At 50.3% G+C, this 15509-nt stretch overlaps 1 protein-coding gene across 7 annotated transcripts in view; it reads right to left on the bottom strand.

Moving 5' to 3' along the window:
* Nucleotides 1-1368: 1368 nt before the first annotated feature.
* The window catches only part of Setx (senataxin), a 74045-nt gene continuing 59904 nt past the window's right edge, over nucleotides 1369-15509 (bottom strand). For 6 of the 7 annotated variants that reach the window (XM_023700261.1, XM_023700260.1, XM_023700263.1 and 3 more), the window contains 7 exons: nucleotides 14964-15071; nucleotides 13392-13579; nucleotides 12641-12733; nucleotides 11029-11193; nucleotides 8101-8199; nucleotides 7027-7114; nucleotides 1369-4566 (listed from right to left, as the gene is read on the bottom strand). In XM_023700261.1, the coding sequence (XP_023556029.1) occupies nucleotides 3826-4566; nucleotides 7027-7114; nucleotides 8101-8199; nucleotides 11029-11193; nucleotides 12641-12733; nucleotides 13392-13579; nucleotides 14964-15071 (1482 nt within the window). In that variant the 3' untranslated portion in view covers nucleotides 1369-3825. The remainder of the gene's footprint in view (nucleotides 4567-7026; nucleotides 7115-8100; nucleotides 8200-11028; nucleotides 11194-12640; nucleotides 12734-13391; nucleotides 13580-14963; nucleotides 15072-15509) is intronic. The other variant, XM_023700264.1, reaches the window with a different exon arrangement.

The following is a 15509-nucleotide window of genomic DNA, read 5'->3' as shown; positions in this document are numbered from 1 at the left end:
ACAGAACACAGAAATGTCGAGGCTGCTTCCTGCTGCGGAGCTGGCGTCAGCTGTGCGTGGAGCCAGGCCTGGGGCACTCTGACATGACACACCTGGAGCACCACCCAGTGCCAGTCCTGTGCAGAGCGGCTCCTCTAGCACTGGGTGGCAGCCACAGTGCCTCGGGGCCCTGCTGGCGACTGGCTCAGGCTGGGTCCTGCCGGCCCAGGCAGCCCCTGCCTCCCCTTCTGACAGCGTCCACCATCACCGCATGGCTCTGCTTTCCTTCCCTTGAGAACCTCCCTTCTGGACAGAAGCGAAGATGCCAGAGAGCTCTGCTTCCGTGGGCCCCGTCCCAGGTACCTGAGATGGCAAACCAGCTGCCCTGGCTACCTGAAGGTGGCATCACCGGTGCGTGAACCAAAGTGAGAAGGGGGTGCAGCCCTGGCATGGGAAGCTTCTATCCAGGTCGTGAACTCTCAGACTACCAGCTGTCCCCAGAGCTGAGCTGTGAGGATGATGGCCCCGGCAGACTTCAGATCGAGGGTCCCTGGGCACCATCCCTGCACCAGGCTTGGCAGACGGCTTGTGTGTGGCAGCACAGGGTGCTGGTAACTCAGGCCTTCTAAGAGGTGGAAGGAGTCCCGTGTGTGCATGAACCGCTGCCCACCACTGTAAATTCTCTTTAAGCTGAATTTAAATTTTGGTTTCCTCCTTGAATTATTTATTCCACAATGAATGGTGAAGCCCAGGCGGTGGGGCAGCTGTGTGGGTCGATCACTCAGGAGTCTAGCAACTTTAAAAATGAGTACAGCAGCTGTAGTAACTGCGCGGGTGAGGCGGCCACCACAGCATTCCTCTCTTGGACCACTTGGCAAATGTTAACCCCCCAACCCCCCTCCGTGCCACCAGGCTGCACAATATTGCGGTGTGGTGGCAGAACCGGCACAGGAGAAGCGGTAGAGCTGAGGTCAAGCGCCCTCAACAGGCAGAGCCTGAACAGCGGCCTCACGCCTGCAGCTCTAGCCTTTATGGAAGTCACCCCCACCTCGGCCATGGCCACAGGCAGCCTGCAGCCCCCACGCCGCCACCAGGAGCTTGGCTCAGGATCAGTCTCAGCCACTGCTCTGCTCAGCTGTTCCTCCTCCCTCCCCCTCCCGGCTAAAGGAGCTGGTGGCTCTGCAGACACTTGTGCAACACCCGATGCATGACACACGCACCGCCAGTGCTGGCCGGGATGCCCCTTGTCACCACCCGGGGAGGGCTCCCGAAGGAGCCGGGAAGCAGCCAGAGCCAGCTGGGCTACAGTGCGCCTGCTGCTCAGTGAAAGACGAGCTCCCACTGGGAAACAGGGTAAGACAGGTCTTAACGCAGTCACATAACTTCGAACCCATCTCAGTTTTATTTCTATTTTTAATTGCCATCGTCTCTTAAAATTTAGCTTTTCAACAGCCAACAGGGCTACTTTTTTCACCAAATTCCAGCTATGAATCCATAGTATAAAGTCAAAGCCATAGCAAGAAAATGGCCATCTGCACAACTAATTTTAGAAAACAGTTTAGTACATATGTTATAAAATTTATTTACAGGTTATTCACATGTACGTATCAAATCTACTCCTGATAATCCACCAAAACATATAAACAAATTGTGCAAAATAAATTCAAGGCAAAGTATGTAAAAAGAAGCAAATCAAGTTTGAAGTAGGATATATAATATTCCTGTTGAGATTGCTAACAACCAAAGAAGGGCCCTTCCCCTCAGTGCCGCGGCAGGGGCATGGGAATGTCCCTCGCATCGCCCCGCAAACTGACCTCCGGCAGCAGCGCAGTGCTGTGCCGGCTACGTCAGCAAAGGCCGCAGGTGACACGCAGCTCCCTGCACCTAAGCCTACCCAGTGCAACACATCAACTGCACATTTCACATCGGGTCCAACTGTACTGAGACGCTGTCACCCGGCTGAGGCTGGCTGGCGAGGAGGGAGGACACAGGGCAGTGGAGTGCTAACCTTGCTGACCTCACATGCGGGTGGTCCTGGGCTCCACCTCCAGCACCCAGGAGGGAGTGGAAACAGCACAGTTCTCCTGCTACTTTTGCATAAACAAGTTAGCGAGGGGTGACCCAACAGATGGACACACCCTCAGAACAAGGGTCTCTTCCCCGAAAAGAACACCAGGATGCATTCTGGTGGACCCTCCCTCTGGACTCGTGTGTTCGCATTAGCACAGATGGAGGGGGAGCTGCCTGGATCCCAGCTACTGCTTAGGCCTCCCTAAGAACCCAGCCTGTTAGACTCCCCACCTTCTCTCCAAGTCTCTGCTCAATCAAATACTTTGCCAAGGAACAGGAAATGCAACTTCAGGTAGCAGTAGTTCACCCACCACGCCATGGACAGTAGCGTGGTGTGGTAGCAAAATGGATGCAGGAGAAGCCGCAGAGCCTGAGGCTGTCAGCTGGGACAGCTGCACCCACACCCAGGGGCAGGGGTCTGCTCTGGGCACTAAGTGTTCCAGGAGGCCCCGCTGGTCCCAGGGTGTTCAGCTGACACAGGCACAGTGGGCACGGAAACGGTGCGGAAACCAGGCAGCCGGAGCACCAAGCTCCACACACTCTGTGCAAAGAGAATTTCTATACCAAACTTTTTGCTTCAAACAGCGGATGAAAAAGACAATTTCAGATGATGCACATTCATCTTTGGGAATGTGTCTTCCTGCCTCAAATTAGTGGACTGGCTGTGCAGCAACCACTCAAGCCCTGAGTTGTCAGACGGTCATCTGTCCATCAGTCATGCTCAGGACGCTCAGGCGCCTCGTGTGGACGACTGGACCCCCGAGCCAAGCCCGGCAGCCCCTCCCTCATCCTGCCCCCTCAGCCCAGAGGGGAGCGCTTCCTTCCTCAACGCTTGCTCTAGGACTCTCCTTCTCGTTTCCTGCCAGAGATGCTCTCTGGGCCTGCCCCAGTGGTCCCCAGAGCTGCCTGGCAGTTGGAATGCTAGGGCAGTGTTAGACTTTGCTGGAACTCGGAGAGCCTCAACAAGTAACTGTGCAGATACTCCCCGGCCAAAGCAGCACTTGTCGCCACTGTGTCTGTACCTGGCCTACTACACAAGCCTCCCCACTTGAGGACGGGTTAAGAATCCCTCTACTTCAACAACAGTACAAATTTCAGCTAGAGATCTGGGGGCATACTCAAACAGTGACAAGAATGTGTCGCACACCCAATGTCCTGTGCTCACTGAAGAGCGCGGCCCTTGGCACCTCACCTCCTGGGACTGCGCTTCCTGAGGTCCCCACAAGACCTTGGCTGTTGTGTTTAAACACAACTAAGAGGCCCCTGACCCATGAGCAGTGACTCAGTTTATCCCAAATGACCTAGGCAGTTAGAGAAACCGGTCTCTATAACAACAGTTGAAAGGACCCGCCTTCCTCTCATTTTTAATATAAAGTTGTTAAAAAATGATTAACATTTTAAGCAGGGAAAAGAAAGTGGTCTACCAGATTAAGCTTTAAAAGGATTTTGTTATTTGCTATAGAAATATACACTGCAGCTCTTGTAACATTCATGCAGACCAACCTCCTTCTCTACTGAAGAACCAGAGCTCAACAGGTGGAGACCAGGAGCCCTGACTCCAAGGACACTAACTCAACTGTGCCCAGAAAACGTGTGCAACTGAAAGATCTACTCAAGGTGAACAGAAGGCTCGGGCATCAGGCTACTTCTGTGTTTGCCAACAATATACAAATTCCTTAGAGGAAAAAACAAATCACCTCATCTGAATGGTCCTAGTCACTGGTCACCTTAAGCTTGTAAAGTGCCTGTAGCTGACAGTCCCCTTGTGTGGCTTTGCTACCAAAGCTTTCTCTTCTTTGAACTGTTATCCTCTGATCTGCTGTTCCAGGCAGACTCCCTCTTTGACTGGTAAGTCGCAAAGCTATAGTTCTCCCACTCACCCTCACTGAGAGCCCACGCCTCTCTCCTGTCCCCTCGCCCGCTCTCCTGGTCATCACCTCTCCTTCTACTCCCAGCTGTGTCAGTGCCAACAGCAAAAAGCTCACCCCGTGCCAGAGGGCAATGGTAGGTCTGAGGGGTGACGTGAGCAGCAGATGGCTGCAGGGCACTGCCCAAGTCCTGGTAAGTCACAGAAAAGCCCAGCTCGCCCCACGGAGGCGCTGCTCCAGGATGCTGGGGGCTCAGGGCTTGCGGATCCCTGAGAAACGTCCCTGCCTTGGCTTCAGCTTTGAATCTCCTGAGCAGTCGTGGGTCCCGAAGTCGGTCCTGCAGCAGCGGCCCTTCAGGGTCCCTTGCAGTTACGGGGACAACAGCTTCATTAGAGTCAGAGGGGCTGTGGTACAGAGAAGCAGCAAAGGGCATCTTGGTGAGTCCACTGTCCAGCCTGCTGCTAGGCAGGCCGCCCAGGGGCCTGGACACCTCGGGGGTAATGGTAGGGGGGTGGGTCAGACTTCGCTGCAGCGCGGGCTTGAGCTTCAGGATCTTCATTGCGTCATGTCTGTAGTTTTTGTCACAGGTCTTAACAATAGCACCACGCTTCTGAGCATCCTGAATCAGTTCATTCCAATGCTGGTTTTCCTTGAGATGAAAGAGAAGAAACAATTACACACCAAAGAAATATGCACGGCAAGTATAGGGCTGTAGCTTTCATCTCTGGTGTAAGCTTTCATGATCAGACACTACTCATCAGACAGAACTAAAAGGCAACAGTAAGCTCCAGTACAGAGCGACAAAGCCACACTGCTAACAGCACAGCTGGCCCTAGCTCGAAGGAGGCAGTCTGGCCGTCCTCAGCTGTTACTCAAGCTACCTGGTAATACGCTGCCTGGAAGGTCTGCTCTTGCCAAAAGCTTTGTTTTAATTTCCACTAAATAAAATTAAAACTTCAGGGGCCAGGAAGATGGCTCAGCAGAATAAGCAAGCACTTGCCTGGCAAGTGAAGGGCCTGAGTTCAATCCCTGGTTCCGCAAATAAATAAATAAATAAATAAAACTTCAGTTCCTTAGCCACACCACCCCATTCCAAGTGCACAACGGCCCCACACTTCTGTGGCCACTGCATGAAGGCTGCGTGTCCAGAGCGCTGTGTGGCCTCTTCGGCAGGGCTGTGAGCTACAACAGAAGACATGGCTCTGGCGGCCAGCGCCTCAGTGCATGTGCCCTGTCGAGAGGCGCAGGAGTACCCTAACCCACTGAAACGGGCTACGGAGACTCCATCCCACTTTGTTTCTTTTCTGGAGGACCTTAGGAAATGAAAAGTACATTTAGGGGAAAAACCCAACGCGTTGTCCCTCTTTTCCCTAAAGTCTCCCAGCTCCAGCTGTTAACTGAGGCTTTATAACCACTAAAACCTGCATCTCTTAAGACAAAAACAAAAGAATGGGCAAAAAGTGGAGGAAAAAAACAATGATGGGAGGAAAAAGAAGTAGACTGCTTTTCTCACACAAGCTCCGCTATACTACTTATAAAGGCGACTGGCTGCAGTGAGGCTGCGTAACAGTTCCCTGCCGTGTGACCCTGGTCATTATCTGACCTCTCTGAACCTGCTTCCTCATCTGTAAAATTGGAATACAGCCCCATGAGGAGCACCAGGCCTGCGGCTCAGTTTCCCTCACCCTAAGAGGCCGTAGAGTTTTGCCCGTGGCTAACACACACGAGGTAGATAGCCTTGCTATTTCTTTTTCTTTTTTTTTTTTTTCGGAACCAGGAATTGAACTCAGCCCCTTGCGCTTGCCAGGCAAGTGCTTATTCTGCTGAGCCATCTCCCTGGCCCTAGCCTTGCTATTTCTGCTAAGTCTACTACACCTGAACTTGGCATTTAACCCAATCCTAGTCATGGCAATAGCTCCTGAGAAAGAAAGGTTCAATTCTGGCTTCTCAGAGAACACCAAGCACTTCCCGATCCCTGCCATTTTTCACAGGGAAACCTGAGCTAAGGAATCAAAAAGACAAGGAAGCCAAAGCCAGAAGCAATGCAGTTTCCATCCCATCGCCTGCCTGCCTGCCTGCCTGCCTGCCTGCCTGCCACTGTCTGCCTGCTGCTGCTGGGCCAGGAGCCAGTCATGCCTGAGAGGCAAGTGCCCCACCGCAGCTCCAGCCCAGCTGCCTCTGCTCCACTCCTCAGGGCAGTGCTGCCCTCTATGACGAGGACAATGCCTTTGTCACAAACTGGAGCTCAGAGCTCTGCAAGCACTTGCACTCCGCTGCCAAACTCCAGCTTCCCCAGCCCTTGCTGAGCTGTCCCGCCTCCTCCATCCATCCTTCAATCTCAAGACAACTCTCCCTCATTCCAGGTGTCAGGCAACGTGCACTACAGGATATGCAGAACACCGAGCTGCCAACAGCACTGGTGTCCGTAAAGGCCCTCCATGAGGGCACCCGGATGAGACTGTCTCTAGCGGGGATTGCCTTTGCAAGTTTTCAGATATTTATTTACACTATTTTGCCTACTAGACAGTAAGAACTGTAGTAGGCTTACTGGATGAGTCTGAACTGCATAGCAAAACCCTATATAAAATAAATAAAAGATTAAAAAAACCCCACCAAGTTATGCCCTGAAGACAAAGCGGCAGTAGGTGCTGCACCCAGCCGTACGAGCCCTGCCGTGGGCAGCGCCGTCTGTCCACCGAGATGCACAGCCACTCGCCCCTGCCCAGCAGCGCCTGTGGGGCCGCGCAGCTCAGCGCACACCCTCAGCGTGAGCTCCTGCTCACTCCGGCGTCAGCTGGCACCACTCAGAGCCACATCAATGAGGCTGTTCTGAACAGTTCACGTGTGTGGCATTACACTGATTATAAACAACCTCATGCTACTGACCATTTTCTGAAAAGGTCACCGTGAGACCTTTTCAAGGTGCCTGGGCTATGGGCCGAGAAAGTGAGCAGTTACACACCTATATAAAAGCGCCAAGAAAAAAGCTGCTGGAGGACGAAACTTACTTTTAAAACCCAAAATTTGTCTCTGATGGAAAACAAAAATAAACAATCCAGGAACGGGCACACTGGAGCTTCTCCCTCGTGGCGCCCAACAGGCTACCTACCATCAGGGTCCTCAAATGTCCAAGGATGAAAAGGCTGTACTTGGCACGCGTAATGGTGACGTTCAACCTCTGCAAACTCGCCAGGAACCTAGCAACAGAAAGAGAATCACTGTTTCCACAGCCGAGCCGTGACACACACCCCTCCACACGACACAGGCAGCACCCGGCAGCTTCTCCAGCACTGCTCCCACCTCCCACCCTTGTAGGCACTTCTCTGTGCCCCACCCAGTTCCCAGTGCAGAAGCAAATCAATTAAAACCAGCAAACTAACCAAGCCCTCCTTGCTTCACCCCAGGGTCACACCCATCCACTTCCCATTCTGACAGATGAGATACTAGAAAATTAGCATGTCTTATGAACACATACCAGTTTAATTACTCCTTTTTTTTTTTTTTTTTTGCAGTACTGGGGATTGAACTCAGGACCTTGTGCTTGCCAGGCAAGCGTTTATTCTACTGAGCTATCTCCCTGGCCCCAGTTCAATTACTCTTAAACACATCAGTTAAAACATCACAGAAGCAGAACTATACAAACATCAGACAAATACATCCGTGCATCAGAAGCATGAAAAAGGTAAAATTTGAAACTAGCTGGGAAAGCGTGAACTATTTATTAGCCCATACCTGGGACTGAGAAAGATCATGTCCACTGCTATTTTCCTTTAGAAAAAGTACATTGCTAACCTAGCGATCCTATCTGGGTCTGACGAGAAAGAACAACAGTAGAGTCTCAGGCGCGGAGACTCAAGGGACCCAACTGACAGCAGTGAAGATGAACAAAATGAGGCACAGCAGGGAACAAAGAGGGACAGGAAGGCCTTTCTGACACAGCCCTTGGTGAGGTAGTACCCCTGGCCAAATACCCTTCGTCCAAATACCCTCTGGTGTTAGATAAAATGACAGGAGATGCATTAATAAACTAGCAGACCTAACAATGGATCTACTTCACAACTTTAAACACAAGTTTTAGAAAAGGAAATAAATGATTAAAGAAATTAATATAATAGCTGTGACAGACAACAGGCCTAATCATGGATTAAAAGCAAGTGCAACAGCAGCAAGGGCAGCTCCTCACCCGATCGAGCCTTGTGTGGTATTCGCTCTGACACAGGTGACAATGATGCAGTCCTTCTGGCGCCCCTGGAAGGCATCCACAGTGTCTACCTCGGCTGGCCTACTTACACAGAGAGAAGTTTACTTCAGAAGTAAAATGATTAGTAAACATATCTCCTTCTATAAAGAGGTAGTATTTTAAACCCTTTTTCATGCTATCTTGGCAGTTGGCGCCCATCTGCTCTCCCCTGGGCCTGGCACCCGCCACCTATACTGCGCCTCTAAATTTGCTTCTATCTAAAAACTTACAGAGCCACTAAGTCCCACGGAGCTGTGAGACGTGCTGCTGTGACTGGCTTCTTAGACGCACACACCCAAGGCCCACCACCTTGTAGCAGCGAAGAGTATTCGCTCTCTCGTATTTCACTGAAGACACATCATAGTTCACCTACTTAGACTAGTAGGTATTTGGGTCATTTCTAGTTTATGGCTACTACAACTCACGTCGCTATAAGTATCCCTCAGAGTTTCTGTGTATTCTGTTCAATTCTTTTGGTTATACACCTAGAATGAAATTACCTAGATGGTAATTCTACATTCAGCAACGCAACGCTTTCTGTAGCAACTTGCCATTTTCTCTCCTCACCACAATCAATGTACACGGGTTTCACTTTTCCACATCTTCCTTGTGTGCTGTTTAATTATAACCATCTTGGTGGATCTGAGGCGGTACACCGTGCTTTCGCGTTTCACTTCCCCAATGACAAATGATGCTGAACATCTGTGTGCTTACTGGCCACTTGTACACCTTCGGAAAACCATTCAAATCTCTTGCCCATTCTTACAACTGAGTTGTACGGGTTCTGTATTCCAAATAGGATAATCTTCCCAGATACGTGATCTACAAGTATGCCCCTCCATCTCCTTGGCTGTCCCCCCACCCCTTCCACAGTGCTGGGGGAGGGGCCCCGGGCCTCATGCACTCTGGGTAAGCACTCTCCCCTGGCCCACATCCCCAGTCCTTTCTGTTCTGACCCACTATTTTTTCACTTTCGTTCAGACCAATGTGAGCATGTTGCCCTTTGGTGTCATCTCTAAGAAACCACCGCCTACCTAGAGGCCAGCAGCCTCGGCGGGAGCTGTGCCCTCGACCTTGCGCTGCCCTCCGCTGTGCGGAGCACGGCCATGCTCACGCAGTGCGCCTCTTCGCTTACTTCACAGTTCTCCGCATGCAGGGTTACATTTCCTTGGCTAAGTTTATTTCTAGGTAGTTTATTCTTTCTTGATGATACGGTAAGCAGAATTTTTTTTTCCTTTTCAGGTTGTTCACTTTGGTGCACAGATGAACAGCAAATGCTTGCTACACAACCTCATATCACGACCTCCGCTAAGCTCACGTACTGGCACTCATATCTTCTTCACGTGGCTCTGTTAGGGCTTCTCTAAGCAGATGATGCCACTCAGGAACATGCGGTTTTACTTCTTCCTTTCGATGCCTTTTCTTAACTGCGCTGGCTGTACCTCTAGTTGACATGGAACAGAAGCAGCGAGGGCGACCTTCCTTTGTGATCTTAGGGCAATGGCTTCCAGGTCGCCATCAAAAATGATGAAAACTGTGAGGGTTCATGGATGCCTTTCACTAGACTAAAGAGTCTCCTTTGTATTCCAGGTTGGCTCAACCTGGATGCCCTTTCTGTGTCCACTCGACAGCCAGGCAAATCCCTGGCTCTCCCAGTTTATCTTTTATTGCATTTTAGTACAGGGTCTACAGGGTCTCACTACATAGATCAGACTCGTAGTGATCTGCCCCCTTACTCTCCTAATGTGGGGCACCATGCTGACTCTCCCATGTTGACCCAGGTCTGCTTCCCTCAGATGAACCTCACTTGGTCATGGCATATAACCCTCTCACTGCACCGCTGAGCTAAGTTTCCTACTCCTTCGCTTAGGACTTCTGCATCCGTATTCAGAAGGAAGGAGCTGTATACTCATCTGTCTTCTGGCAATCCTTCCCCCGGCTTTGGGAGGTGGGCAAATACCCCTGGAACACAAGTCAGGATGCGGGCAGGGGAGCAGGAGTGATGGAGAAGGGAAGCGTGCACGCTTCAGTGTCAGAGCTGAAGGTAACCACCAAGTGCTAAAAAAACATTTACTAAAAACAAGCTGGGATTAAAGTGCCGGCCCTGCTCCCAGGGCACACTGCGTTGGCATTGAGACTGGGTGTGTGGCACACACCCGTAATCCCAGCTCTTGGAAGGCTGAACACAGGCGGATCACTACAAGTCTGATCTATATAGTGAGACCCTGTACTAAAATACAAAAAAAAAAAAAAACAAAAAAAAACAAACAAACTGGGAGATGAGGGGACTCTGCATTTTTGGAAGAAGAGACTGATGTTTTTATTTTAGTGCTTGGTAAGATAAACCCGTGAAGCCTGCCTTGAGCTTTTCTTTACTGTGAGCTTTGAATACTAACATTATCTCTTAATTATTACACAGGTCTGTTTAGATTGTCTATATTTTTTGTAGTTAATTCTGGTTGTCTGTGGTGTTTGGGTTAAACTTTTGAGGTAATGGACTTCTAATACTGCATCATGATTTTGCTGTACAGGTAAGAAGACAAAAACAATCTACACTCTACACATAAGGACACCAGAAGAATTATACAACTTTTTCAAACTTCACTAGTCTTACAAAGCATTACAACGTAGGTCAGCAAGTTACAGAAACAAGGGGAGAACACTTGTGTTTTGGGTAACGGCACTGGCCAGCACAGGGTCGACTTCTGAACCCCTTGCCTGGAGGCAGCTCGAGGGTCCCCAAGACCTGGACCAGGGAGCCACAGCAGGGCATAGTCCATAAGAGCTGCATTCCCAGCTTCCTGGTGCGGCACCGTCAGCCTCCTTTCCATCTTTTAACAGAAAAATAGAAATATATATAAAATATCTCACCCTTTCCTATCAAACTCTTTCTCCAAATCCTTCTGAATCATCGTCTTCTGAGCCTTGTAATGGGTTATTATGCCAATGTTTCGGAAATTGGCCTCTCTCTTTTTGTCCTTAATAAGTCTCATTATTTCCATCACCAATTTTATTTCTTGAGCATTTATATATGAGCTAAATTAAGATGGGAGGAAAAGAAAAACTGTATCAAGAGTCACAGTAGTCTAACTGCTAACAAGCACCAGCTAACCCCCTTCCTACTAGAGGGAAGGGCAGGCAAACAGGGCTTGCCTCTTCCTCGGGCAGTAGCGGCTCAGGGATGTTACAGTGAGCACTCAGGCCACCGTCAATAAATACAAACAACAGCCCTGACAGTGGGAAGCCTCAGAGGAAAGTTGGGTCGGTCCGGCTGACTCCCCCAGCTCTTCACCTGCTGAGACAGTGACAGCCGTACTACGAGCAAGAGAACCACAATGTACAAATATGAATAAAGTGCCAACATCACTTGGCTTCCTACTGCTCACAGACCGAGAAAGAACGTCACATACATTATTCTCAACTCCCCACCACTGAGTAGCGGCAGCATACCCCACGTTGGCGAAGATACCGTCTATGCAGCAGCCAGCGTTCAGAGAGCAGAGCAGCAGGGCACCCCCAGCAAGCCTGTGTGCACCCTCCCTGCCCTCCTCACTCCCACCCCACTCCCTAAAGTGTGTGCTCTCTTGTGACCTCAGGGGACGCCTAAGGCTGGCTCTCACTGGCTTTCCACACGACCTACTGGCTGGCCACCTGCCCATCCCTAAGGCCATCAGCTCCCTGGCCCTTCTCGGATGCTGCTTGGAACTCTCAATCAAGCTCTACTCTCACAGGCTGCATGGTGGTGGCTCTATGGCAACCTGCTGGGGCTGCTGTCAGCCAGTCCACTCCTCTTGGGTTTTGTTTTTGCTTTTTTCTGCTCTGAGCTACATCAGCCCTTTCTTTTTATCATGAGACAGGGCCAGGGCTCCAACTGGTGCTGCCCCTTCCTCAGCCTCCCGAGAGCTGGGATTACATGTGTGCTGTGCACAGGGCTCCTCCTCTGTGTCTCCTGCAACCTCTTTACCTGAACCCCGCTTCTGCTCCAGGACACTGACTGCCTGGCAGTGCATGGGCAGGGTGGGCATGGAGGAATTTGGGTTTCCACTTACTCCAGGAGGCGAGAGGCCCGGTGCAAACACTAAGAAGCATGCCTCCTGGGTGGGCACTCCCGCAATATCTGCCCTCACACACCGCCCCGAATCCCGTCCTGTCCCATTTCTGTCTACTCATTCCCATTCTTGCCGCTCAACTTCCGCCCGGCCACAGCCACCCAGGGTGACTGCCCAGATAAAGGGATCAATGTCCAAGTTACTGTTGCCTCCCTAGGTGACCAGTCCCCTTGCCACGGGCCTGAGCCTGCACCCCTCAGCAATGCCACCTCCTCGTGCCTCTGTGCACTTGCCGGCCTGACCCTCACTGCTAGTCCACTGGACAGGAGGAAACACTGTGTGTGTGCAGGAAATGTTTTTAACATAAATCTAAACAGAAATAGTGCAGCAATTCTGACGACTATCCGAAATGGGAAGTGAAGAAGAGAACATACTCATTATCCCGTCTTTCTGACCCGTCGCTGACATCAAACACGAGGTAAGGCTGAAATGGCCAGTCTGACGAACATCGCAGAGATTCTGTGAACCTGTAAGGAGCAGTCGCATAGGAATCTAGGTTACCAGGACAGATCGCACTGTCACCACAGTTAGGGGACAAGAGAAATCTTTTATAGATGGGTACCAATAAAAGGTCCAAAACAGTTCTATTTCTATTCTAGTGCTACAGAAATTGATCTCTAACAATTACAAAAGGAAAATTACTCAAAATACAGTGAATGGAAAAAGGGTAAGCCATACAACACTGCGACTAGTCCAATTCTTTAAAAATTTTAAAAAGGGAATAAAAGATGTTCATGAAAGCACTGGGGGGACAGTGGTAGAGCACCCGCACAGCTCAGGTGCAGTTCTGGGTCCTCCTCAGCACCAAGAACAATGGCACAGAAGCCTAGAAACAGAAGCTCCAATGATTACTTTTGGATCGTATAAATATGGGTGACTTCTCTCTTTCTGCTGTCTGCATCTGACCCAGCTAACAGTAAATTTTTTTTCCCCCGGAACCGGGGATTGAACTAAGGCCCTTGCACTTGCCAGGAAAGCGCTTATTCTATTGAGCCATCGCCCCGGCCCCAACAGTAAAATTATTAAAATGCTGTGATAAGACTGAAGAACACAGTAAAATGGCTATGCTTCCTCAGCAATGACACCTACACATAAAGGAAGCCTGCAAGCCGCCAAGGAACCTACTTGTGTGTTTTCAAATTCCTGCAATAGATGTAATTGGAAGGAAAGAGGCATATGTCTGGATGCATCCTGTACTGGATGACGAGCTGCACCACCGGCAGCCTGCCCACGGCATTCTGCTCCACCTTCTCCTCCAGCAGTTTGCAGAAGCGCGCCATCATCGACTGGTCGTAGCCATAGTCCTGTGCTTTCTGTGGGGGAAAACAAAGCCGTCACCTCCAGTAACTGCTCGTACCTGCTTCTGTGATGAAGCAAGGACCACTCCCCGACACGACAATGACCACGGCAAGGCTCAGCGGCACAGTTCATTATGTGAAGAACTGCGTCAGGATGTGCACTCCACCCTTCTCCACAGAGGGACACCCACAGTCACCCTTCCCATGCAGAGGCGTGCACTCAGTGGGAGGCCTTCCAGGCTGCTCCTCGCAGGCGTGCACCTGGCTCAGGTGCTGTACGAAGAGCTGTGCCATCATTTTCAGTAATTCCCATCAAAAAACACTAACAAGGGGCCGGGGAGATGGCTCAGTAGAATAAGCACTTCCCTGGCAAGCACAAGGGCCTGAGTTCAATCCCCGGTTCCGCAAAAAAAAAAAAAAAAAAAAAAAAAAAAAACTAACAAGAACAAAAATACACTCATTCCACTATTGAGAAGAAATGTTTTGAAAATGATGTTTTCTGGGATGACCAGAGTAGCACTGTGTAAATCATGTATTAGAGTTGGGTATACAGGCACCCATCTGTGATCCAGCACTCTTGAGAGGCTGAGGAAAGAGGATCACAAGTCCTAGGTCAGCCTGGGCAACTCAGTGAGATACCGTCTCAAATGTGAAAGAATAAAAAGGGGCAGGGATGCAGTTCAGTGGTCAAGTGTTTGGCTATCATGTGCAAGGGCCTGGGTTCAACCCTCAGCACTACAAAGAAGAAGAAAGCTTTATATTGGGAAAATCCATTGAACTACACTTCAAAGCCACAATCCAGGCTCGTCCACGTCCCCCATGCTGACCTCACGGGCCTAGAGAGCACAGGCTTAAGTGGTGAACAGAGGCGCCTGGACCTCAGCCCAGGCGCTTATCTTCCCACAGGGTGAGTTACCATCACTTCCATCCCCTCCTGCCACCTTCGCTCCAGGCGATACAAGGGGCGCACTTTCTTGTACTACGGGACTGAGAATTCAATTGGAAATGTACTCCAAAATGACCTCTATCATCTCCATCAAATTGTGCATATTTAAATATAAATGAGCAGGTTGAGACTCTTTTCTGCCTTTGTGTTACTGAGACAGCACACATCCTTTCACGTATGGAGCACACAGGACCACACCCTCCAGGAAGGCCTGGCGCAGCCAGGAGCCACCAGCAGGTACGGCTTCCGGCCTGCGGCGCTCACACTGCTCCTCCACATGTGCACACACAAAAGCGCACCACGAAGAAGGGACACACTCAGCCATTTTTATTATTAAAACTCAAGCAGTGCTTCTCTTTTCTCAGTCATTCCCTACTTTTCCCTCCAAATGAAGAGATGATAATGCAAAAAACAGCCACCCTCTGAAAAACAGGAGCGCCCCCAACAACTCACCATGGAAATGACTGTGGGAGGCAGCTGCTTAGGGTCTCCCACCAGGATGAGCTTGTTGCAGCGGTGGATGAGAGGGGTCAAAGTCTCGACCTCACACGACTGCCCGGCCTTGGTGAGAAAGCGAAGAGGGCAACACCATCTCAATCTCCGCTACTGCATGATCCACGCACAATTTACCTAATTCACTCAAGTTCTAGCCATTCCAGAAAGTACCATATTTCTACATAAAAGTATAACTTCTTCATTAGAAAACAACATATCTAAAAACAGGGCTGGCTAGATAGCTCAGTGGATTAAAGCGCCTGCTCAGACAGATGCAGGGGCCGGGGGCAGTGGGCGGTGTGTGGCTCGCTCCGGCCTGGAGCACACTGAGACAGTGATTGAGACTAGGCACGGTAGCACGTGCCTATAATCCCCATGCTTGGGAGGCTGAAAACAGGAGAATCACTATGAGTCCAATCTACGTAGTGAGACCCTGTAGACCTTATGCTAAACACATTTTTTTAACATTTATTTTGTGTGTGTGTGTGTGTGTGTGTGTGTGTG

Source organism: Octodon degus, unplaced genomic scaffold, assembly GCF_000260255.1.
Source record: "Octodon degus isolate 3935 unplaced genomic scaffold, OctDeg1.0 scaffold00123, whole genome shotgun sequence".
Classification (NCBI taxonomy): Eukaryota; Metazoa; Chordata; class Mammalia; order Rodentia; family Octodontidae; genus Octodon; species Octodon degus.
This window is presented reverse-complemented; position numbering and strand designations above follow the sequence as displayed.